Here is a 26,752-nt window from a genome sequence, read left to right as displayed (position 1 = left end):
GCTCAAACTTCATGTCACTCACTCGACCTCCACGCGGCCCCCGCTTCTGGTTTGGTCGCGCTTGCCGTATGCAGGCGCATGCTGGTGGGACCGGCCCTGTACAGGGATCACTCGACCTCCGTGTGACCTCCGCGCGGCCCCCGTTTCCGGTTAGGTCGCGCTTGCTGCATGCAGGTCACATGCTCGTGGGACTGGCCCTTTACTCACCCAGACCAAACCTGGATGGTGGGTGTATGGAACAAGCTTCCGGAGGAGGTAGTTGAGATAGGTACTATCGCAACGTTTAAGAAACATTTAGACAGGTTACGTGGATAGGACGGGTATAGAGGGATATGGGCTAAACGCAGGCAGTTGGGACTAGTGTAGAAGGGACATGTTGGTCAGTGTGGACAAGTTGGGCTGAAGGGCCCGTTTCCACGCTGTAAGACCTGCAATGGACCTCAACCAGTCTGAAGAAGGGTCCCAACCTGAAACGTCACCTATCCCTGTACTCCAGTAATGCTACCCGCATTGCTGAGTTACTCCAGCACTTTGTGTCTTTTTTGATAAACCAGCATCTCCAGTTTCTTGTTTCACCATATTACCGAGTTTATAATCATAGAAAGAAAGCAAGAATGTCCACTGTTTGCAGCAGGGATAGGCAATAAGGGCATTGATGTTCATTATCTTTATTTACACTGTTTCTCCAATTCATGGCGTTCCAGCTGCCGATACTCGAAGGTCAGACGATTTGTCTGCCTGCCGCTGGAAACGATGCGCACCACGGTGTTCTCACAGCTAATCTTCATCGGTGCTGCAGGGAAAGATTGTTCCGACGTTCATCATTTCTAGCAGCAGAATTAGGCCATTTGGCCCATCAAGTCCATCCCACCATTCAATCGCGGCTGATCTACCTTTCCCTCTCAACCCCATTCTCCCACCCTCTCCCCATATTCCCATTGATAAATGTAATTCAATGAAAGGACGTTGAACAGGCATGTCTTAAATGTCTTAAAAATATCCAGTTCTCCCCCCTCATAGTCCACCCCTCAGGTGGACTATGAGGGGGGAGAACTGGATATTTTTAGTGCCTTCCCTCACAGTGAATTCTGCTGTGGGGGGACGTTTCATGTTGATTTCTATAGTGTACTGTTCTGTGTTTTTTTTTCTTTTTTCTCTTCTTTGTTTTGTATGGATATATTGACATTTGATCTGTTCAATTAATTTAATCAATCTCTGTAAAGCACTTTGGTTCAAATACTGGTTTTGGTGAAAAGTGCTATATAAATAAACATTATTATTATTATTATTATTATTATTATTATGTCAAAGGAATGGAAGTGTGGACAGATTTGAAAGAATCGGACGGCACACCAAACAATGAAAGCGCCCCCACAAATTGCTGAAGTCGCTCAGTGGGTCAGGCAGTATCTCTGGAAAACATGGATAGGTGATGTTTATGGTCAAGACTAAAAACGTCACATGTCCATGTTCTCCAGAGATGCTGCCTGACCCGCTAAGATTTTCCAGCACTTTGTGCCCTTTTGCGTAAACAGAACCTGCAGTTCGAAACAATAACTACAGTTCTAATAATCTAGCTCCGACACTCATCTAGTGCTGAAGTGTTGCGTTAGTAATTTAAGGGTGGCACGGTGGCTCAGCGGTCGAGTTGCTGCCTCACAGTGCCAGAGATCCGGGCTCAATCCTGACTACGGGTGCTGTCTGTATGGGGTTTGCACGTGGTCACACCCTGTCCAAGTCCTTTTGAAGACTCCGTGCTTCCTCAAAGGACTCCACCACCCTGTCATTGCCCACCAACGATCACCCGTACACTAATTTTATTCTACACACTAGGGACAATTTACAGAACCCAATTATCTACAAACCTGCAAGTCTTTGGAATGTGGAAGGAAACTGAAGCACCCAGAGAAAGCCCATGCGGTCAATTTAGCGTGCAAAATTACAACACATGATATTGGTTAGTGTGCAAAATGAGAGCACATGGTACTGGGGGTAGGGCATTGACACGGATAGCGAACTGGTTGGCAGACAGGGACCAAAGAGTAGGAATTAACGGGTCCTTCTCAGAATGGCAGGCAGTGACTAGTAGGGTGCTGCAAGGCTCAGTACTGGGACCCTTGTTATTTAGATACATAGATACATAGAAAATAGGTGCAGGAGTAGGCCATTCGGCCCTTCGAGCCTGCACCGCCATTCAATATGATCATGGCTGATCATCTAACTCAGTATCCCGTACCTGCCTTCTCTCCATACCCCCTGATCCCTTTAGCCACAAGGGCCCCATCTAACTCCCCCTTAAATATAGCCAATGAACTGGCCTCAACTACATTCTGTGGCAGAGAGTTCCAGAGATTCATCACTCTCTGTGTGAAAAATGTTTTTCTCATCTCAGTCTTAAAGGATTTCCCCCTTATCCTTAAGCTGTGACCCCTTGTCCTGGACTTCCCCAACATCGGGAACAATCTTCCTGCATCTAGTCCTGCATCTAGCCTGTCCAACCCCCTAAGAATTTTGTAAGTTTCTATAAGATCCCCCCTCAATCTCCTAAATTCTAGCGAGTACAAGCCGAGTCTATCCAGTCTTTCTTCATATGAAAGTCCTGACATCCCAGGAATCAGTCTGGTGAACCTTCTCTATACTCCCTCAATGGCGATAATGTCCTTGCTCAGATTTGGAGACCAAAACGGTACGCAATACTCCAGGTGTGGTCTCACCAAGACCCTGTACAACTGTAGTAGAACCTCCCTGCTCCTATACTCAAATCCTCTTGCTATGAATGCCAACATACCATTCTTTTTCTTCACTGCCTGCTGCACCTGCATGCCTACTTTCAATGACTGGTGTACCATGACACCCAGGTCTCGTTGCATCTCTCCTTTTCCTAATCGGCCACCATTTAGATAATAGTCTACTTTCCTGTTTTTGCCTCACATTTATCCATATTATACTGCAATTTACAGTAGATACGAATGATATAGACGAGGGAATTAAATGTAACATCTCCAAGTTTGCGGATGACACAAAGCTGGGTGGCAGTGTGAATTGCGATGCTACAGGGTGATGTGGATAGCTTGGGTGAGTGGGCAGGTGCATGGCAGATGCAGTATAATGTGGATAAATGTGAGTTGGATAAATGTGAGTTTATCCACTTTGGTGGCAAGAAAAAGAAAGCAGATTATTATCTGAATGGTGTCAGATTAGGAAATAGGGAGGTGCAACAAGACCTGGGTAAGCTTGTACATCAGTCACTGAAAGTAAGCATGCAGGTACATCAGGCAACGAAGAAAGCTAATGGCGTGTTGGCCTTCATAGCGAGAGGATTTGAGTATAGGAGCAAGGAGATCCTACTGCAGATGTGCAGGGCCCTGTGTGCAGTTTTAGTCTCCTAATTTGAGGAAGGACATTCTTGCTATTGAGGGAATGCAGCGTAGGTTCACCAGGTAATTCCCGGAATGGTGGGACTGACATATGATGAAATAATGGGTTGACTGGGCTTGTATTCACTGGGATTTAGAAGGATGAGAGGGTATCTTATAGAAACATATAAAATTCTTAAGGGATTGGGCAGGCTGGATGCAGGAAAAAATTTCCCAATGTTGGAGAAGTTCAGAACCAGTGGTCACAGTTTAAGAATAATCAGTAGGACATTTAGGACCGAGATGAGGAAAAAACCATCCAGCCGGAGAGTTATGAATCTGTGGAATTTTCTGCCACAGAAGGCAGTGGAGACTAATTCACAGGATGTTTTCAAGAGAGAGTTAGATTTACCTCTTAGGGCCAGCGGAATTAAGGGATATGGGAAAAAAGCAGGAACGGGGTACTGATTTTGGATGATCAGCCATGATTATATTGGATGGCGGTGCTGGCTCGAAGGGCCGAATGGCCTACTCTTGCACCTGTTTTCTCTGTTTCTGTGTCACAGGGAGAAGGTGGAAACTCCACCACTGAGTTACTCCAGCACTTAGTGTCTTCCTCCCTCTCCATCTATGAACTTTTTTAGTTTAGTTCAAAGATACAGCGTGGAAACAGGCCTTTCGGCCCACCAAATCCACACTGACCACAGATCACCCCGCACTTTACCACTGTCCTACACACACTGGGGACAATTTACAATTTTTCCAAGCCAATTAGCCTACAAACCTGGATGTCTTTGGAAGGTGGGAGGAAACCGGAGCACCCGGAGAAAACCCACGCGGTCCCAGGGAGAACGTGCAAACTCCGTACACGCAGCACCAGTAGTCGTGATCAAACCCAGGTCACTGGCACTGTAGCAACTCTCCTGCTGCGCCACCGTGCCGCCCCTGTTGGATTTATAGAATGAACTTGTCTGACCTGATCCACTGAACGGATGGCAAATTTCACCCATTGGAAGCATCCTGCTGGGGTCCAATGTATTTCCTCCCAAAAGCTGCACAAAGTCAGTTGCTCCACCACAGTTCTTAACGGGTATCTAAAAGGAAATGCACAGTGAAATCCATGAAGCTTTTCCAGTTGCAATATTCCACAACAGATATAACAGAAAACAGGACAAAATAGTGCACCCAAGAGCCAAGCGCCCCGAAAGGCATTGGCAAGTCAGTCAAGTCAAGTCAAGTTTATTTGTCAAATACGCATACGAGATGTGCAGTGAAATGAAAAGTGGCAATGCCTGGGGAATGTGCAAAAAACTACAAAACAGAATAGAACAGAATCAGTAAATACATATTGGTGAGAAGAAAAAAAAACAAGCAATGTTAAAAAGACACAACACAACAGTAGTTTGGTACAGTACGTTAGTCCCTGGTGAGATAAATGTTTACAGTCCTAATGGCCTCTGGGAAGAAACTCCATCTCATCCTCTCTGTTTTCACAGCATGACAGCAGAGGCGTTTGCCTGACCGTAGCAGCTGGAACAGTCTGTTGCTGGGGTGGAAGGGGTCCCCCATAATGTTGCTGGCTCTGGATAAGTCTGGCTTAATTTTCAGAAAGCCTTTTGATAATGAATGAATGATGAATGAAAGAATGAATGAATGAATGATTGAATGATAATTTATTGTCACATGTGACATGTCACAGTGAGATTCTTTGTCTTGCAAATGCAAGGTATGCAAAGAGTTGCCACATAAAGGGCACGACAAAGTTACTAAGTATTTCATTTAGGTGCCACACGTGAGGCTACTAAACAAGATTGGTGCCCATGGTATTACAGGTAAGCTACTAGCAAGGGCAGAAGATTGGCTAACTAGCAGAAGGCAAACAGTGGGAATAAAGGGGGCCATTACTGGTTGGTGGCCGGTGACCAGTGGTGCTCCGCAGCGGTCGGTGTTGGGTCTGCTACTTTTTACATTATATGTTAATAATCTGGATGATGGAATTGACGACTTTGAGGCCATGTTTTGCATGATATGAAGATAGGTGGAGGGGTTGGATTGTTGAGGAAACGTGGAGTCTTCAGAAGGACTTGGACAAGTTGGGAGAATGAGCAGAGAAGTGGTAAATGTAATGCTAAAGTGGTGAGCGTAGCAAAGTGTACGGTCATGCACTTTAGTAGAAGGAATAAAGGCATAGACTACTTTCTAAATGGGGAGAAGATTTGGAAATCGGCGATGCAAGGGGACTTGGGAATGCTGGTGAGGAATTCCCAAAAGGTTAATTTGCAGATTGGGGCAGTGGTAAAGAAGGCAAATGCAATGCTAACATTCATTTCCATGGGACTAGAATATAAAAGCAAGGATGGAAGGTTGAGGCTTTATAAGGCACTGGTGAGGCCACATTTAGAATATTGTAGTGAGCCCTTTTGGGCTCCTTAGCTGAGAAAGAATTTGCTGGTATTGAAGAGGGTTCAGAGGAAGATTACGAGAATGATCACAGGGATGATTGGGTTAACGAATAAGGAGCATTTGATGGCTCTGGTCCTGCACTTGCAGGAAGCGAGGGGATTGCATTGAAACCTACCTGATAATGAAAGGCTTGAATAGAGTGGAAATGGAAGGGATATTACCAGTAATGAAAGAGTCTAGAACCAGGGGGGCACAAACCTCAGAATAAAAGAACATACCTTTAGAATGGAGGAGGGGTAATGTCTTTAGCCAAAGGGAGGGAATGCTGTATTCATTGCCACAGAAGCTGTGGAGGCCAAGTCAATGGGCACTTTTAAAGCAGAATTGATATGTTCTTTATTAGTAAGGTGTCACAGATTATGGGGAGACGACAGCAGAATGGGGTTGAGAAGGAAAAATAGATCAGCCATGATTGAATGGCTCAATAATCAAGTTTGCTGACGACACTGTGGTGGTGGGACTGATCTCAGATAACGATGAGAAGGCCTACCAGGAGGAGGTGGCTGATCTAGCACTCTGGTGTCAGGACAACAGCCTCCTCTTGAATATTATAAAAACCAAGGAGCTGATCGTGGACTTTAGGAGGGCACAACATCCGAGGATGTATACGCTACTGGAGATAAATGGGGATACTGTGGATAGGGTGAACTGCTTTAAATACCTGGGAGTCCACATCTCTGAGGATATGACATGGACATCACACGCTGCAGCACTCATGAGTAAGGCAAGGCAGCGCCTTTACCACCTCAGGCAATTGAGGAAATTCAGAGTGTCTCTGAGGATCCTCCAGTGCTTCTACGCAGCGGCTGTGGAAAGCATCTTGTCTGGAAATATCACGATTTGGTTTGGGAACTGCTCTGCCCAGGACAAGAAGGCTCTGCAGAGAGTGGTGCGTTCGGCCGAATGCACTATGGGAACTTCACTCGCCCCCCTGCAGGAACTATACATCAGAAGGTGCAACTCTAGAGCCAAGATCATGGGAGACCCCTTCCACCCCTGCAACGGACTGTTCCAGCTGCTACGGTCAGGCAAACGTCTCCGTAGCCATGCTGTGAGAACGGAGAGGATGAGCAGGAGTTTCTTCCCAGAGGCCATTCGGACTGTACACTCCTATCTCACCAGGGACTAACTCTACTGTACCACTCTACTGTTCTGTGGTGTCTTTTTAAAATTGCTGTTTTTTTCCTTTTTTTTCCTCCCATAAATATGTAATATGTTAAAATGTGTTTCTGTTCCATTCTGTTTGTAGTTTGTTTGTTTGTTTTTTTTGCACAATCTGCAAGCATTGCCACTTTTCATTTCACTGCACATCTCGTATGTGTATGTGACGAATAAACTTGACTTGACCTGAGTAGACTTGATGGGCTGAATGGCCTAATTTTACTCCCATGCCTTATGGCCTTATGGTCTTATAACTGACACTATGAAGTCTAGCTGGAGTATGGTGGCTAATACTTACATCCTGTCGGTTCGAGAAACATGTCAGCTTCTTCAGGTGAGGCTGTCGTGAATTATACAAGTCAAGCTTCACATTAAAACCCACGGGATATAACTCGGAAACAAGATCCAAATGTCAAATCTGTCGGAAGATTTGCGACATTTCTGCAGGGGGTTCATGTTCAATTTTCTGAACATTGAGGCGTGACCCTCCTCGGGGAACAGGGAAAGAATCTTCACATCTCCAGCCTCTGCGTCACAAACGCTATCTCTGTTCTTCCAGTCAAGCGACACGGCTTAAACAAACGTGAAGCTGCTTTTGACTTTGCAGCGTCACGAACTGTGAAGTGTGATTCAGACTTCAACTCGGGGGGGGGGGGGGGTGGCGAAGGGGGGCACAGCGGTAGATAGGCGGCTTCACAGCCCTGGAGATCCCGGTTCGATCCTGACAACGGGACTGTGAAACCCTTCTTTAGACTGTTTTATAAACCTGTTGGCCTGTCAGAGCCTCTGCCCAGAGAGCTGGGTTCAATCCTGACCTTGGGTGCTGTCTGCATGTTCTATCATCGACCATGTAGGTTTCTTCCGGGAGCTCCTTTTCGCTCCCCCATCCCAAAGACAGGCAACATTGTAAGTTAATTGCCCTGTGTAAAATTGTACTTAATGTGTAGGGAGTGGATACGAAAATACGATGACATAAAACTAGTGTGTACGGGTGATCGATGGTCGGCGTGGACTCGGTAGGCCCAAGGGCCTGTTTCCATGTGGTATCTCTAAACTAAACTAAACTAAACTCGACTAAACCCAGGAATGAGTAGCTTAACCTGTGATGAGCATCTGTTGGCACTGGGCCTGTACTTGTTGGAGTTTAAAAGAATGAGGAGGGTCCACATTGAAACATACAGAATATTGAAAGGCATGGATGGAGTGGATGTGGAGAGGATGTTTCCACTAATGGGAGAGGCCATAGCCTCAGAATTAAAGGACGTTTGTTTAGGAAGGGGATGAGGAGAAACTTATTTAATACAAGTGTCAGAGGTTATGGGGAGAAGGCAGGTGAATGGGGTTTGGAGGGAGAGATAGATCAGCCATGATTGAATGGTGGAGTAGACTTGATGGGCCTCATTCTACTCCTATCACTTATGACCTTATGACTAAACCCCTCTTTAATTTTTTTCATGTGTTTGCTCTAATCGTGAAAATACACCGAGGGGCATGATTCATCTGATCTTGAACAATCCAGCAGTGTCTTTATTAATTAAAAAAAAAATCTATATGCTAATTTCTCGTATGTTAAGTACTATGACAATTCAAACCGGACTGGCGATGCTTTGTAAATAATATTTACCGTCACATCATTGGTGTGTCCCAGAGTCACATTTGAGATTCTGACCTCCGTTGGGTAAATCATGGAAAAGCTGCAGTTACTCTGCCGATGAGGAATGACCATTGTGAATCTTCCTTCAGGATTCTTGGAAATCATGTTGCAAGCTTTGAAGATCAACAAACAAGAGCCCGAATAACATTATTGCTTCGGTTTGAAGAAAGGACAAAAAAATTCTCATAACATATTTTTTCAGCTTTACATTCAAAATTGATGAATGGAAGTATAATGATTTAAAGGCATCGCACGTTAAACTGTAAAAGATGTTTTAACTCAAACAGATGGTACATAACTGAAAGACTATATTTTACTTCTAGACCACATGGTTATTTTACATACAGACATTATTGTTATAGCAATAAGACTTGGCCTTCAGGTGGCATTATGAAGATTTAAACACTAGTCATTTCCAGATCAGAGATCATCATGGGCTTAAAAATAATCCTGGCTGTTTGTCAAATTCCGGCTTAATGCAGCACTGGAAGCATGCAGTCATAGCAAGAGCCTCGACTATTAGCAGGTTGTGAGATGCATCTGTATAGTAATGGTGAATTGTCACTGGCCCAGGATTCTTCATCAGTTCAGTCAACAGGAGGCATCAGTTTTGATCTACCTGCTTTGTTCTGGTGAACAAATTTCCAAAATGTATCCGTGTAGGTTGAACAAGTTAGGTTTTTATTCTTTGGAGCGCGGAAGGTTAAGGGGGGACTTGATAGAGGTCTTTAAAATGATGAGAGGGATAGACAGAGTTGACGTGGATAAGCTTTTCCCACTGAGAGTAGGGAAGATTCAAACAAGAGGACATGATTTGAGAATTAAGGGACAAAAGTTTAGGGGTAACATGAGGGGGAACTTCTTTACTCAGAGAGTGGTAGCTGTGTGGAATGAGTTTCCAGTGGAAATGGTGGAGGCAGGTTCGATTTTATAATTTAATAATAAATTGGATAGTTATATGGACGGGAAAGGAATGGAGGGTTATGGTCTGAGTGCAGGTAGATGGGACTAGGTGAGAGTAATTGTTCGGCACGGAGTAGAAGGGCCGAGATGGCCTGTTTCCGTGCTGTAATTGTTATATGGTTATATGGTTATATGGTTAGAAAGCCATGTTTGCTACCAGAATCTAATGTTCCACCCCAGTCATTCCTTCTTCTCCCTGCTTCTATTCTGAGCAAGATACAAAAGATTGAAAGCGTGCACCACCACTCAGGAACAACTTATTTCCCTCAGTTGCACACAAAAAGCTGGAGTAACTCAGCGGGACAGGCAGCATCTCTGGAGAGAAGGAATGGGTGACGTTTTGGGCCGAGAACCTTCTTCAGACTGCCCGACTTGACCCAAAACGTCACCCATTCATTCTCTCCAGAGATGCCGCCTGTCCCGCTGAGTTACTTCAGCTTTTCGTGTCTATCTTCCGTTTAAACCAGCATCTGCAGTTCCTTCCTACAAACTACTCTTTCCCTCTGTTATCAGGCTTCTGAACGGTCCTTCCATAGGCTACGGTGCACTCCGATTCACCTCTACCGGTTGGCGGCGCGACTTAAGTTGCAGCCTGTCTGTCTTTTTAAAAAAATGTTTGGTCTAGCTAAATGTAGTTGTCATTTTAAAAAAAAACTGTTTTTAACTGTGTACATGTGGGGGGCGGGGAGGGGGGGGACTTTTAAAATCTCTTCCCTGCACGGGAAAGACTTTGCCTTCCATCACAGTGAAGAGGAGATTCACTGTGATGAATGTTTGTGTGAATTGAATTGTTTGTGTGTCTTGTAGGAATTGATTTGTTTGTATGGCTGTGGAAACAGAGTTTTGTTTGAGCCTCACTGAGGTTTAAATTACATTGAATAAATATTGTATTGTATTGTATATTGTATCCCATTGCGGACATTGGACTTTGGATCTGGTGCGCCTCCATGCTGAGAACTATATACCACATTCTGCATCTTCCCCTTTGCTCCATCTATTGTACTTGAGTTTGACCTGATTGTATTAATAGATGGTATATCTGACCTGTATTGATAAAATGCAAAACAAAGCTTTCCACTGTACTTTGGTACAGATGATATTAATAAACCTAGACGTAATAGATTTAGAATGATCAATCAGGATGTTAAAGCTCCATATAAGGGAGCTGTCTTCACTGAAGTTTGGAGTAGATAATAGGATGTCTCAGAACTGGCCCCATTGATATAGTGTTGTACTTGGTGCCTGTTCTATACCCCATTAATGGGAACCAAATTTTTACATTCTTCCCGCCAGTCTGTATTTGAATTCTAATTATTTAAATATTTTTAAATGGAAGAATGCTTTTGCAATGTTTTTTTTATATCATACAACATCCCAAAATGCTATCCGCTCAGTTGACATTTTTAGATGAGGCGAAATTTGACAATATAGATGTGGATACATTTCTTTAGTCAGAGGGTGGTGAATCTGTGGAATTCTTTGCCACAGCAAGCTGTGGAGGCCAAGTCAGTGGATGTTTTTAAGGCAGAGATAGATAGATTCTTGATTAGTACAGGTGTCAGAGGTTACGGGGAGAAGGCAGGAGAATGGGGTTAGGAGGGAGAGATAGATCAGCTGTGATTGAATGGCGGAGTAGACACGATGGGCCGAATGGCCTCATTCTACTCCGAACACACATGACCTTATGACAATTTTGTCACTGTTGCAAGGTAGCAGACGCAGGCTGTTAAATCAAGCGTAGAATGGCGACAGCAATCTCTTTGGCCAGATGAGCGACTACTGGGTCCATGTGACAGTGATCCACCCAAATGAGCAGGTTTCAAGAAGGATAGCACCCCTTACAATGCAGCACCTCCCTCAGTCCTGCACCACTATTTCAGCCTAGATTATGACCCTCCATTCTGGTCAAACATTCTCACTTGGATAACTCAGCAAGACTGAGTAAATATTACAACTGGGGCAACAACTAACGTGGAAAAACCAAGGGGAAGATTTGCTAAAATGCAAACATTATAAACAAATGTTACGGTTCATTTGAACATTTTCTGAATTTTCTTTAAGCATTCAAACTTTAGCATCTTTGTTGCAAAATATTATATCACATGTTTGTAGAAACTTTGATTAATTGCATTCCGGTGATCTGATTTCATAATTTAATCTGCATAAACGCCATGCATTATCAGAATCTAATGGATTTAGAATGATCAAACATTACATGCGGGGATATTTTTACAGCTCCAATGGTTGTCTGCACAAGTGATATTAATCAAATAATGCCTTTCAGTTGATTTATGACATATGACTAGAATGTCACTGCGACAATTTTTCATAGTGATGTGTCATATTTATTCAATGAAACAAAGCCATCTCTCATTTTTACATGTTTGCCTTTTCATGCGTGAAATAGTCACAAAAAAATATTATTTCTTCCCTCGAACATTTGGGGCAGCACAGTGGCGCCTGGATAGAGCTGCTCTACAGCTCCAGAGACCCGAGTTCAATCCTGCTGTCAGTATGGTGTTTGCACGCTCTCCCTGTGACCATGTGGGTTTCCTTCGGGTGCTCTAGTTTTCTCCCACACTCCAACGATGTACAGGTTTGTAGGTTAATTGGCTCCATAACATTATCCCAAGTGTGTACGATAGTGCTAGTGTACGGGATGATCGCTAGTTGGCACGGAGTCGGTGGACCGAAGGCCCTGTTTCCCTGCTGTATCTCTCAAATCTAGAGTCCAACATATTTTCACACATTATAGGGTTACAAATGCAAGTTAGGTTTTGTGATCGGTAATGAGCACTGTGATGTGGGCAATGGGTAATCCTGGAGTACAGAACTGAAGATGGCTGCTGTCATTACATCTGGCGACGGACTTTTCTCAAGAGTCATTGACAGGTCCTATCTTAGATTTAAGTGTGTGTGTTAAGGGCCTGTTCCACCAGCATGCGACTGCATGCGTCGAGCGCGACCTAACGCTTGAGCCGTACGGAGTTGTGCGTGGCTTGAGCCGTACGGCCTCGCGGGGCCGGTCCCAGTCCCACTTCGATCGCCGGAGCCGTATGGAGTTGTACGGGGCTGGTCCGGACATTGCGCGGGGCTATGAAAAACTGACACTGTCCAAAAATCCCGCGCGGCAACGGCCTGTCGGCCCGCAGCCGCATTGAGGCCGTACGCACCGCCTCGACCAGCGTACGTCTGGACGCCGTATGCCTAGCGCATGGCGTTGCGCGATGTCGTCACCGCTTGGCGTGCCGTTGCGTAATGACGTAACTGCACGACGCCGTGTGACGTCCAAATTCAGTCGGCCCGCCTCTTGCCCAACTGATTGGTGAGTATGATGTCGGGACCAGCTCCATACGGCTCCGCGGTTGGAAGTGGGACCAGCCCCGCGAGGCCCTACGCCTCAAGCCACCACGTTTGCTCGCGCTTGCCGCAAGCTGGTGGGACAGGCCCTTAAGGCAGGAATCGACCATGGTATTCAACGTCTTAAACCTCTATCGTCTAGTAATTGGAGGCCAACTTTTATTGGCCTTGAGGCCAATGAGCAGCTTCCTGAGCCATTTCAGAATACAGTGATTGATCTATAAGTTTAGACTTTACATTTTAGAGTTACTGCACGCAAACGAGCCCTTCAGCCCGCTGAGTCTGCGACAACCAACAATCACACGACGCACTGTGGAAAACTCACTTTTTTTTTTCACTGAAGCCAATTAAACTACAAACCTGTACACCACAGCGGGAATGTAAAAACTCTATATGGAATGCACCCGTAGACAGGATCGAACCTGGGTCTCTGGCGCTGTAAGGCAGCAACTCTACTGCTGCGCCACTGTGCTGTATTTGCAAAGTTGCTGTATTTGAGAATCTTATATAGACCAGGGACAAGAAGGGTGCAAGATTAACATATTACTCCATAAGACCATAAGACATAGAGGCAGAATTAAGCCATTTGACCCATCAAGTCTGCTCCACCATTTGATCATGGCTGATCTATTTTTCCCTCTCACCCCCATTCTCCTGCCTTCTCCCCATAACCTTTGATGCTCTTACCAATCAAGAACCTATCGATCTCCGCTTTAAAATATCCTCCAGACAAGTCACCCAGCATTCCAATTGTCATCTTGTAAAAAGTCAGATGAGATAAAGATGGAATTTACCTTTGAATATATTGAAAGGTACAGCATGAAAACAGGCCCTTCGGCCCATCAAGCCCATGCCGACCATCGATCACCCAATCACATTGTTATATGTCATCCAACTTTTTAATTCCACACCAGAGGCAATTTACAGAGGCCAAACAACCGACAAACCTGCCCTTCTTTAGGATGTGGGAGGAAACCAGAACACTCAAGAGGAAACCGACACAGTCACAGGGAGAACGTGCAAACTCTACACAGACAGCATCCAAGATCAGGATCAAACTCAGGTCTCTGATGCTGTGAGGCAGCGGCTCTACCAGCTGCACCACCGTGCCATCCGAAAACTGAATCGACCAAGGTATTCAGCCTCTTAAACTTCTATTGTCGAGCCATTGCTGACCAGTGGGGTGGAAGATTGCAACCTTCACGTGGACCGCCCTGTTTCGACTAATGCAATCAACTCGACGTGCACAAACGGAAGATGAAATAGAACTAGTTGCCCAACAACTTTAGGCTGTGCACGCCACACAAAAGAAGAAGAATTGCTGACCAGTCATTGGTATATAACATTTAACTCCTCCTTTCCCACTCTTCCCCCCACCACACACATGCACAGATACTGTTAAACAGTAATTAGAGTTAAGATTGCATGGTACAGGTAGTCATTACGGTGGTTTACAGATGAGAAGAGAAGCTCAGCTTATCATGAAGAGCCTTCCAGCGGCGCCACGATGGTTCCCAAGCCAGGCGACCCTTCGTGTGTGGGCCACAGAATTGGATCTGCAAGCATGCATTGCATTCGCTCTCGGATATCATCATGTATTGTCTTTCCACTGACTGGTTAGCACGCAACAAAAGCTTTTCAAATTTAGGAGACAACTTTGAATTTAACTTTGGTGCAATGCTAGAGTTGCTGCCCTACAGCGTTTACAGCGCCAGAGTCGCGGGTTCGATCCTTACTACAGGTGCTTGTGTGTACGGAGTTTGTACGCTCTCCTCGTGACCTGCGTGGGTTTTCTCCGAGATCTTCGGTTTCCTCCCACACTCCAAAGACGTACAGGTTTGTAGGTCCATTGGCTTGGTATAAATGTAAATAGTCTTTAGTGTGTGTAGGATAGTGTTACTGTGCGGGGATCGCTGTCCGGCACAGACTCGGTGGGCTGAAGGGCCTGTTTCCGCGCTGTATCTCTAAACTAAACTAAACTCCTTAAAGACACCATGGTGGTATACTACGACCAACAAAAACAAATCAAAACAGAATAAAAATCATGCAAGCATAGGCCTTGAACGTAATTGCTTGTTATACTTACGGAAAGGATTGATCGAGTGCCTGATTGTTAAGGAAAATCCATTTCCAGCCGTGTGGATTTGAAAAAGGATCATTGCAACATTTTGTTTCGACCTGATGGCTGTGTTCAAGTTCCTGCCTTCACAAAAATCAACATAGCGTTCCGAGATGGGAAGAGCATGATCCATGGGGCTTGGGAACACATTCCCCTTCAATATCCACCCATCAAAGACCTAGGCATCAAAGTTCAAGTTCAAGTTCAAATGAGTTTAGTGTCATGTTAGGACAATGAAATTCTTGCTTTGCTTCAGCACACAGAACATAGTAGGCATTTACTACAAAACAGATAAGCGTGCCCATATACCATAATATAAATATATACACACATGAATAAATAAACTGATAAAGTGCAAATAACAGAAAATGGGTTATTAATAATCAGAGTTTTGTCCGAGCCAGGTTTAATAGCCTGATGGCTGCGGGGAAGTAGCTATTCCTGAACCTGGTTGTTGCAGTCTTCAGGCTCCTGTACCTTCTACCTGAAGGTAGCAGGGAGATGAGTGTGTGGCCGGGATGGTGATGTGATTTAGAAGCGCAGAGGAAGAACGTTTCCATCCTTATGCCCCTGTCCCACTTAGGAAATCTGAACGGAAACCTCTGGAGACTTTGCACCCCACCCAAGGTTTCCATGCGGTTCCCGAAGGTTTTTGTCAGTCTCCCTACCTGCTTCCACTGCCTGCAACCTCCGGCAACCACCTGCAACCTCCGGGAACCGCACGGAAACCTTGGGTGGGGCGCAAAGTCTCCAGAGGTTTCTGTTCAGGCTTCCTTAGTGGGACAGGGGCATTAGGGCTCTTAGTTACCCCGTCTCTGTTGCAATGCTGGAAATATCAGGAAGAAAATAGCAGAAATAAAATAATAAGATTGGGCAAAATTAATTAAAAAACTCAGATACTGTAATCTGCACCTTGGTAGTTTTCTCTTTCCTCTGTGCGCCATGGTTGTTTTCATGTATAGTATTATCTATTGCAAACAAAAGCTTTTCACCATGTCTTTGTTTAGTTTACTTTAGTTTAGTTTATTATTCGCACCTAGAGTTATAGAATAATACAGCATGGAAACAGGCCCTTCGGCCCAACTTGCTCACAACAACCAACATGTCCCATCTACACTAGCCCCACCTGCCTACGTTTGTCCCACATCCCTCTAAACCTGTCCTATCCATGTACCTGCCCAAATGTTTCTTAATCGTTGCGATGGTACCCGCCTCAGCTACCTCCTCCGGTAGCTTGTTCTATACCCGTTGTGTGAAAAAGTTACCCCTCAGGTTCCTATTAAATCTTGAGGGTATGTCCTCTGGGCAAGAGACTGTGCATCTACCCGATCTATTCCTCTCATGGTGTTGTACATCTCTATAAGATCAGCCCTCATCGTCCTGCACTCCAAGGAAAAAATAGTAGACTGTTATCTGAATGGTGGCCAATTAGGAAAAGGGGAGATGCAACGAGATCTGGGTGTCATGGTACACCAGTCATTGAAAGTAGGCATGCAGGTGCAGCAGGCAGCGAAGAAGGCGAATGGTATGTTAGCATTCAGAGCAAAAGGATTTGAGTATAGGAGCAGGGAGGTTCTACTGCAGTTGTACAGGGTCTTGGTGAGACCACACCTGGAGTATTGCGTACAGTTTTGGTCTCCTAATATGAGGAAAGACATTCTTGCCATAGAGGGAGTACAGCGAAGGTTCACCAGACTGATTCCTAGGATGTCAGGACTTTCATATGAAGAAAGACTGGATAGACTCGGCTTGTACTCACTAGAATTTGGAAGATTGAGGGAGGATCTTATAGAAACTTACAAAATTCTTAAGGGGTTGGACTGGCTAGATGCAGGAAGATCGTTCCCGATGTTGGGGAAGTCTAGAACAAGGGGTCACAGTTTAAGGATAAGGGGGATATCCTTTAAAACCGAGATGAGAAGAACTTTTTTCACACAGAGAGTGGTGAATCTCTGGAACTCTCTGCCACAGAGGGTAGTTGAGGCCAGTTCATTGGCTATATTTAAGAGGGAGTTAGATGTGGCCCATGTGGCTAATGGGATCAGGGGGTATGGAGAGAAGGCAGGTACAGGATACTGAGTTGGATGATCAGCCATGATCATATTGAATGGCGGTGCAGGCTCGAAGGGCCGAATGACCTACTCCTGCATCTATTTTCTATGTTTCTATGTTTTTAAGAGAGAGTCCCAGCCTACTCAACCTCTCTCTACAGCTCAGGTCCTTGAGTTCTGGCAACATCCTCATAAAACCTCTCTGCACCCTTTCCAGCTAATAGGAAGAGCCAAATTTAATTTAAAAAACTCAAGATACTGTATTCTGCACCCTGGGTTTTCTTTTCTTTGCTCTGACAGTTCTGTAAGGAGTGATTCTACTCATGTATAGCATTATCTGATTTAATTGCAAACAAAAGCTTTTCACTGTATCTTGGTTTAGTTTAGTTTAGTTATTTATTGTCACGTGTACCAAGATACAGTGATCGGGTTTTATTTGCTTGCTATCCAGTCAAGAAAAAGACTAAAGATGGACACAAAAAGCTGGAGTAACTCAGTGGGACAGGCAGCATTTGTGGAGAGAAGAAGCGAGTGACATTTCGGGTCGAGACCCTTTTTCAGACTGTTTCTTTCCTACTTATGCTCCTAGGGTTCCTGTACCATACATGAATGCAATGAAGCCGTCCACAGTACAAAAACAAAGTAAGAGATAGTGTCCAAGACAACACTAAAGCATAATACAAACACAAGATATTTAGATTAAAGATTTAAAGTTACAGCATGCACAACCAGTTAGCAGCATGTAACGAGGAATAACTACTTCACTTTTGTTTCCGTTATGTGGAACAGGCTTTACTTAATTTCTAATATTTGCTGTTTAAAAGTGCATTCATAAACAACAAATACTGTAATGCAAAGCTCATGATGCATGAGTTCATCTACCTGATCTATTTGTAATATCTATTGCAAGAGTGTCTATGTTGTTCTATAGGTTTTACAGTTTTTGTTGTTTCTGATAATCACCACTTTCCCCATTCCCAGTCCATCACTCTCCTTTTCTCATAGATTGTTGGAGAAAAGGCAATGGAGAGAGAGAGAAGAGAGTGTTAGAGAGAGTGAGAGAGCAAGAGAGAGAGGCAAGAGTCGGCTGCTTGCCCCTCTTTCGGGCCTACGTCCGTGCACGTGTGTCCCTGGAGAGGGAACATGCGGTGTTCACGGGGACTTTGGAGGTATTCCGTGGGCGCTGGTCACCGCGTGGGGTTGAGAGTATTGTGAATAATGATTGTAATGTTGTACTATAATGACACGAGATAATGTAAGTTCGTTTTGTGTATGACGTGATCTGTTGTATTATTTGATGTGTTGAATAAAGTCTTTGAAAAAAAAAAAGAAAAAAGAAAAAAAAAAAAGAGAGAAAAAAAGAGAGAGAGAGAGAGAGAGAGAGAGAGAGGAGAGAGAGAGGGAGAGAGAGAGGGGGAGAGAGAGAGAGAGAGAGAGAGAGAGAGAGAGAGAGAGAGAGAGAGAGAGAGAGAGAGAGAGAGCGAGAGAGCGAGAGAGAGAGAGAGCGAGAGAGAGAGAGTGAGAGAGAGAGAGTGAGAGAGAGAGAGTGAGAGCAAGATAAAGCCCTAACTTGTTCAACCTTTCTCTGCAACTTAGTCAGCAACTAAGTTACAGAGAAAGGTTGAACAAGTTAGGGCTTTATTCTTTGGAGCGCAGAAGGTTAAGGGGGGACTTGATAGAGGTCTTTAAAATGATGAGAGGGATAGACAGAGTTGACGTGGACAAGCTTTTCCCATTGAGAGTAGGGAAGGTTCAAACAAGGGGACATGACTTGAGAATTAAGGGACAGAAGTTTAGGGGTAACATGAGGGGGAACGTCTTTACTCAGAAAGTGGTAGCGGTGTGGAACGAGCTTCCAGTGGAAGTGGTGGAGGCAGGTTCGTTTTTATCATTTAAAAATAAATTGGATAGGCATATGGATGGGAAAGGAATAGAAACATAGAAACATAGAAATTAGGTGCAGGAGTAGGCCATTCGGCCCTTCGAGCCTGCACCGCCATTCAATATGATCATGGCTGATCATCCAACTCAGTATCCCGTACCTGCCTTCTCTCCATACCCCCTGATCCCCTTAGCCACAAGGGCCACATCTAACTCCCTCTTAAATGGAGGGTTATGGTCTGAGTGCAGGTAGATGGGACATGGGGAGAATACGTGTTCGGCACAGACTAGAAGGGCCGAGATGGCCTGTTTCTGTGCTGTAATTGTTATATGGTTATATGGTTATAAGATAGAGAGAGCGAGAGAGACAGAGCGAGAGAGAGGTGCTTAAATCAATCTTTGCTGCATTTTTTGTCTGTCAGCCTCATGCAGTATCCCTTTTCTTCAAATCACTATACTTCCATTTGTCTTCCCCTCGTTATCTTTCAGCAGCACCTTTCAGACCTGCAATTACTATTGACAAAAGAGGGAAGGGTAATAGATGCAACACCAACACCATCACTTCCAGTTTTCTCTCCATGTCAGTTACACCAGCCTGATGTGGACAAATATAACCAAACCATTATTACTGCTTTGTCAGAATCTTGCTCCTGCCAGCTTGACTGCTGATAAAAGTTCTCAATGGTATAAATAATATAGAAAGGCATTAATGAAAGCAGGATAAACACAAAAAGCTGGAGTAACTCAACGGGACAGGCCACATCTCTGGATAGAAGGAATGGGTGACATTTTCCAGGTCGCAGTTTATCGCAGTCCTTCTTCAGACTGGCTAGGGATAAGGGAAACGAGAGATATAGACGGTGATGTGGAGAGATAAAGAACAATGAATGAAATGACTGATTCCTGGGATGTCAGGACTTTCATATGAAGAAAGACTGGATAGACTCGGCTTGTACTCGCTAGACTTTAGGAGATTGAGGGGGGATCTTATAGAAACTTACAAAATTCTTAAGGGGTTGGACAGGCTAGATGCAGGAAGATTATTCCCGATGTTGGGGAAGTCCAGAACAAGGGGTCACAGTTTAAGGATAAGGGGGAAATCTTTTAGGACCGAGATGAGAAAAACATTTTTTACACAGAGAGTGGTGAATCTCTGGAATTCTCTGGCACAGAAGGTAGTTGAGGCCAGTTCATTGGCTATATTTAAGAGGGAGTTAAATGTGGCCCTTGTAGCTAAAGGGATCAGGGGGTATGGAGAGAAGGCAGGTACAGGATACTGAGTTGGATGATCAGCCATGATCATATTGAATGGCGGTGCAGGCTCGAAGGGCCGAATGGCCTACTCCTGCACCTATTTTCTATGTTTCTATGTTATGAAAGATACGCAAAAAAGTAACGATGATAAAGGAAACAGGAATTGTAAGCTGTTTGGAGGGTGAAAGTGAGAAGCTAGTGCAACTTGGGTGGGGGAGGGATAGCAAGAGAGGGAATGCTGGGGCTACCTGAAGTGAGAGAAATCAATATTGATACCACTGGGCTGTAAGCTGCCCAAGTGAAATATGAGATGCTGTTCCTCCAAGTTGTGTGTCTCTGCACTATGACAATGGAGGAGACCGAGGACAGAAAGGTCAGTGTGGGAATGGGAAGGAGAATTAAAGTGTCCAGCAACCGGGAGATCAGGTTGGTTTAGGCGAGCTGAGTGAAGGTGTTCAACAAAACGATCGCCCAGTCTGCGTTTGGTCTCGCCGATGTGTAAGAGTCCACATCTTGAACAACGGATGCAGTAGATGAGGTTGACATAAGAAAAACAGGGTTGGATTCTAAAGGTGAAACAGCCGTACTCTCTTCAGCAATCACAAATTATTACAAAGTCTCTCATAAAAAAGTGTCAGAGCTGGAAACAGGCCCTTCGGCCCAACATGCCCACACCGGCCAACATGTCCCCTCTACACTAGTCCGTTTGGCCCACATCCCTCTAAACCTGTCCTATCCATGTACCTGTCTCTAAATGTTTCTCAAACTTGGCGATAATACTTGCCGCAACTACCTCCCCCAGCAGCTTATTTCACACACCCACCACTCATTGTGTGGAAAGATTACCCTTCAGACTCCTATGAAATCTTTTCCCCCCTCACCTTAAACCGATGCCCTCTGGTTCTTGTTTAAGAAGGAACTGCAGATGCTGGAAAATAGAAGGTACACAAAAATGCTGGAGAAACTCAGCGGGTGCAGCAGCATCTATGGAGCGAAGTAGATAGGCAACGTTTCGGGCTGAAGAAGGGTTTCGGCCCGAAACGTTGCCTATCTCCTTCGCACCATAGATGCTGCTGCACCCGCTGAGTTTCTCCAGCATTTTTGTGTACCCTCTGGTTTTTGATTCCCCTACTCTGGGCAAAAAATATCCTCTACTCTGGGCTTCTCTGCACCCTTTTCAGCTAATAGGAAGAGGCAACATTAATTAAAAAAAACCTCAAGATACAGTATTCTGCACCCTGGAATTTTTCCCTTTGATCTGACAGCTGTGTAAGGAATGATTCTACTCATGTATAATATTATCTGATTTAATTTACAAACAAAAGCATTTCACTGTATCTTAGTTTAGTTTAGTTTAGTCACGTGTACCAAGATACAGTGTTTGGGTTTTATTTGCGTGCTATCCAGTCAAACAAAACGCCACACATGAATATAATCAAATGTCCAAAGTGCAAAGTAAAAGGCCCATGACAACAATAAACCATACTAACACAAACACTAAATATTTGAATTAAGCAGATATACATCAAGCACAACCAGTCGGCTGCATGTGAAAGAGGAATAACTACTTCACATTTATTTCTAACATGTAATATTAATAAAATAGTAAGGCATTAATAAGAAAAGCAGGTTTGGATTCTAAACCTGCCCACAACTTCAAGCTTGGTTTGCCCACAAGCGACCAACATGTCCCATTGACTCTGGTCCCACCTGCCTGTGTTTGGCCTGTCATTTTTTTAATTTTGTCTTACTTTGATTTTTCATGGAACAAGTTTTTGAAAGAAAATTAAATATAGGGATGGAGAATTTCTATAATAACGGGAAATAGTAAACAATTACCCGGAATTCTAACGATGGAATATTATGGGAATGGCATTTGAATCGGAAAGAAAATGAGACAAAGAACTTCAGCTAATGAGGTGAGAATAGAATTATTAAACATAAAAGATGGTGGCACGGTGGCGCAGCGGTAGAGCTACTGCCTTACAGCGCCAGAGACCTTAGTTCGATCCTGACTACAGGTGCTTGTCTGTACAGAGTTAGTACATTCTCCCTATGACATGCGTGGGTTTTTTCTCCGAGATCTTTGGTTTCCTCCCACACTCCAAAGACGTACTAGTTTGTTGGTCAATTAGCTTAGTATGAATGTGAAATTGTCCTTAGTGTGTGCAGGGTAGTTTTGATGCACGGGGATCGCTGGTCGGTGCGAATCGGTGGGCCGAAGGGCCTGTTTCCACACTGTATCTCTAAACCAAACTAATTAAATTAATCTTTCGTCGATAAGGAGTCAATTAATACATATTTGATTCTTGATTAGTCAAGTCAAGTTTATTCAAGTCAACTTAGTAAGGGTGTCAGGGATTGTGGGGTGAAGGCAGGAGAATGGGGTTGAGAGAGAAAGATGGATTGGTCGTGATTGAATGGTAGAGTAGACGTGATGGGCCGAATGGCCTTATTCTGCTCCTTATGTACTTAGGCAATGGTAGCCATTAAAAATGATATATCTCAAATAGTAAGCTGATTTGTCCATACCTTAAGGAAGTCTCCAGCCTGACAATCTATGTTGACATTATTGTACTCCAAAGAGATGACCTCATCGGGATCGACCATTAAGAAGACGGCACAATTGAGCTGTGGTCCATCAGCCCTGAATGAGAACTGTCCTTCAACCATCAACATGTCCACACATTCTGTGGACAGAAGGAATCAGTTTAGTTTAGACATACAGCGTGGAAACAGGCCTTGTGTCACGCTGAATCCGTGACGATCATAGATCACGAGTAACTCCCACATTCCCTCCATCCCTCCCTCCCTCCCCACTGCCCCACCCGAGTCATCCTAGCAGTTCCCATGTTCACATCCTCTTGATCACCTCTTCTCCAGCCATCAATGGACCATTATGGGCTCCACCCTTCGGTCTGAAGAAGGGTTCCATCCCGAAGTGTCACCCATCCTTTTTCCCGGAGATGCTGCCTGACCCATTGAGTTACTTCAACACTCTGTGTCTCTTTTTGTAATCTGTAGTCAGTTCCTCGTTCCTATATTCTGAGCCGAGTTGTTATCTGCTCCAAGATTAAACATGGTTTGAGCATCGCCGAAATCAATTTGCGGATCACAGCTTTGGATTCTGTGCCAGATTAGTGAACCTGCGCAGGCAGCTGGGTTTGAGCTAAGCAGGGATGGATGGACAGGATAGGGTACATGGATAGGCCAGGTTTAGAGTGATATGGGTCAAAGGCACGCTGGTGGGACTAGCCTGGATGGGCCGGGGTGGGCATGTTGGGCTGAAGGGCCTGTTTCCATGCTATATCACTCAATGACTATTTCCATAGGTTTATGGTAAAGGGGAAAAGATTTAATAGGAATCTGAGGGGTAATATTTTCAAACAAAGGGTGGTGGGTGTATGGAACAAGCTGCCAGATGAGGTTGTTGAGGCTGGGACTATCCCAGCATTTAAGAAACAATTAGACAGGTACATGGATTGGAAAGGTTTGGTGGGATATGGACCAAACGCGGGCAGGTGGGGGACTAGTGCAGCTGGGACATGCTGGCCGGTGTGGGCAAGTTGGGCCTGTTTCCGTGCTGCATGACGCTATGACCCTCTATGGCATAGTGTGTGAGTCCAGTTACACTAGTTCTGCCACCAATCGTTAATAAGAAAGGAGGCACAAGAGAACTGCAGACATCGGAGCCTTGATCCGAATACGAAGTGCTGGAGGAACTCAGCCTGTCAGGCAGCATCTGCGGAGGCAATGGGCGACGACGTTTCAGACTTCCAGCCAAATGCACAAACTGCTGCAGTGGCTCCAGGCGGGTCTGGCAGCATCTCTGGAGAACATGGATAGATGAAGTTTTGGGTCGGGACTCTTTAGACTGATTGTGGGGAGGGAATGGAAGGAGGGGCGGGAGGGGGGTAAAGGTGCGGGAAAGAAAGCTGGAAGAAAGAAAGGGCAGGAATTGGTCAATACAGCCGGGTGCGAGGGGGGGGGGTGGGGGGGGGGTGGGAGGGTTCACAGTCAGATGGTTGGATGAAGGCCAGAGCTAAAAAGACACAAGGTGTGAGACAAAAGGATTGAAGAGTTGCGAATTGTGAAGCTAGAGGAAGGAATGTAGGTGGAAGGAATAGATCCAGGTTGGAAACATGGAATGGGGGGGGGGGGGGGGGGGGCTGTGTGTACTTACCTAAAATTGGAGAATTCAGTATTCAGCCCATTGGGTTATAAATGGAATATAAGCAGAATGTGTCTACTAGTACAGCTTTCATTCACAAACAACAAGGCCACACTCACTCACCCAATCCCACGGTACTTACTCAAACTTTGACTGTGAATGTTCCCTTGCGGAAACTCTCGTTTCATCTCCGAACTTAGAAGCCCAAACGGGTCATCGTTTATGCCATTTTGCTTTAAAATATTTGGACAAGACGTTAAATATCAAACATTTGAGAAACCCTTAAAAAGACTAGCTATTTATTATGAACGGGGGTAAAAGCATTAATAGACATAGAGTTATCGAGTCATAGAGTGATACAGCGTGGAGACGGACCCTTCGGCCCAACTTGCCCATGCCAACCAACATGCCTCATCTACACTAGTCCCACCTGCCCGCGTTTGGCCCATACCTCCTTCAGGGACAGTTTCTTCCCAGCTGTTATCAGACAACTGAATCATCCTACCAACAACTACAAAGCAGTCCTGAGCTACTATCTACCTCACTGGAGACCCTGAGACCATCTGGAGACCCTGAGACCATCTTGAATCTGACTTTACTGGTTTTATCTTGCACTAAATGCATTGTGCTCCATTGATCCTGGGTCATCGGTTCCGGCTCTGATTTGTTCTGTACCTTTTCATACCTCTAGTTTCCCTCTCCCCCGAATCTCAGTCTGAAGGAGGGTCTCGACCCGAAACGTCACCTATTCCTTCTCTCCAGAGACTTGCCTGACCCGCTGAGTTACTCCAGCACTTTGTGCCTGTCCACAAACAAAACAAAGCCAGCAGGGGAAACTGAGTCATGGGTTCAGTTGGAGAGCCTGTTAAAGTTATAATGATCGATTCATCAGCTGCCGATGGAAAATCTCTGCAATTGGATCCTCGACTTCCTCATTCACAGACCACAGTCTGTCCGTATTGGTGGAAATGTGTCATCCTTGAATAACAATCAGCACGGGAGCACCTCAAGGCTGCGAGCTCAGCCCCTGCTGTACTCACTCTATACTCATGACTGCCTAGCTGGACATAGTGTGAACTCCATCATCAAGTTCGCCGACGACACCACTGTTGTGGGACGTATTACTGATGGGGACGAGTCAGAGTTTAGAAGTGAGATCGACCGATTGACCAAATGGTGCCAGCACAATAACCTGGCCCTCAACACCAACAAAACCAAGGAACTGATTGTGGACTTTGGAAGGGTAAGATGGGGACCCACAGTCCCGTTTATATTAACGGGTCGATGGTGGAAAGGGTCAAGCACTTCAAATTCCTGGGCGTGCATATTTTCGAAGATCTCTCCTGGTCCCAGAACACTGGTGCAATCATAAAGAAAGCACATGTATGTCAAGAAGGACTCTCTCGAACTTCTACAGGTGCACAGTAGAGAGCATGCTGACCGGTTGCATCGTGGCTTGGTTCGGCAACTTGAGTGCCCAGGAGTACAAAAGGCTGCAAAAAGTTGTAAACGCTGCCCAGTCCATCAACGGCTCTGACCTCCCTACCATCGAGGGGATCTATCACAGTCGCTGCCTCAAAAAGGTTGGCAGCATCATCAAGGACCCACACCATCCTGGCCACACACTCATCTCTCCGCTGCCTTCAGGTAGAAGGTACAGGAGCCTGAAATCTGCAACATCCAGGTGCTTCCCCACAGCCATCAGTCTATTAAACACAACTTCAAACAAACTCTGAACTATAACGACCTATTGCACTGTATCTTATTTATTTATATATATTCTATGGTATCTGGATACACTGATCTGATCTGTATTTATGCCTACAATATTCTGTTGTGTTGCAGCAAACAAGAATTTCATGGTCCTATCTGGGACACATGACAATAAAACTCTCTTGACTTGACTTGACTTGACTTGACTTGACTTGACTTGACTTGATTTGAATAAATACTGTAAATCAGTTTGCGGAATGAAAAATAAGAGAGAACAGCCGTCAACATACCGTAACACAGGGTGAAAAATGTAACCACGGAAACAAAACAAGGACTAACAAAGACATATGTGTGGCGGGGTGAGCAGATGAATGGACGGGGGAGCCGATGTGAAGGAGCTGACTGATGGAGGTCTCACCTCGATGTATCTGCCTTGTCCCTGGAGAACCCTCATCCACAGCAGCGCGATTAGCAGCGGAACCTTCAAAGCAGGAGGCATCTTTCTTTCTGTCTCCGTGTTGTCAGCGGCTCGCAGTCAGTCCGGAGTGGTGGAGAACATGATTGAAGCCTCCCCGCTTTTATACTGCGCTGGACGCTGTCTATAAA

At 45.0% G+C, this 26,752-nt stretch overlaps 1 protein-coding gene across 1 annotated transcript; it reads right to left on the bottom strand.

Annotated features, from left to right (window-relative positions):
- Positions 1-648: 648 nt before the first annotated feature.
- crhbp (corticotropin releasing hormone binding protein) lies at positions 649-26,750 on the bottom strand. Its single transcript, XM_055631469.1, has 7 exons — positions 26,565-26,750; positions 24,576-24,666; positions 22,795-22,952; positions 15,044-15,254; positions 8,605-8,747; positions 4,333-4,450; positions 649-793 (listed from the first exon to the last, which is right to left on the bottom strand). The coding sequence occupies exons 1-7, from the start codon at positions 26,643-26,645 to the stop codon at positions 669-671; spliced, it is 927 nt and encodes a 308-aa protein (XP_055487444.1). The 5' UTR covers positions 26,646-26,750; the 3' UTR covers positions 649-668.
- Between the last annotated feature and the right edge of the window lie 2 nt (positions 26,751-26,752).

This window comes from Leucoraja erinacea, chromosome 3 (genome assembly GCF_028641065.1).
Source record: "Leucoraja erinacea ecotype New England chromosome 3, Leri_hhj_1, whole genome shotgun sequence".
Taxonomy (NCBI): domain Eukaryota; kingdom Metazoa; phylum Chordata; class Chondrichthyes; order Rajiformes; family Rajidae; genus Leucoraja; species Leucoraja erinaceus.
Note: the sequence above shows the minus strand (reverse complement) of the source record. Positions and strands in the feature narration are given on the sequence as shown.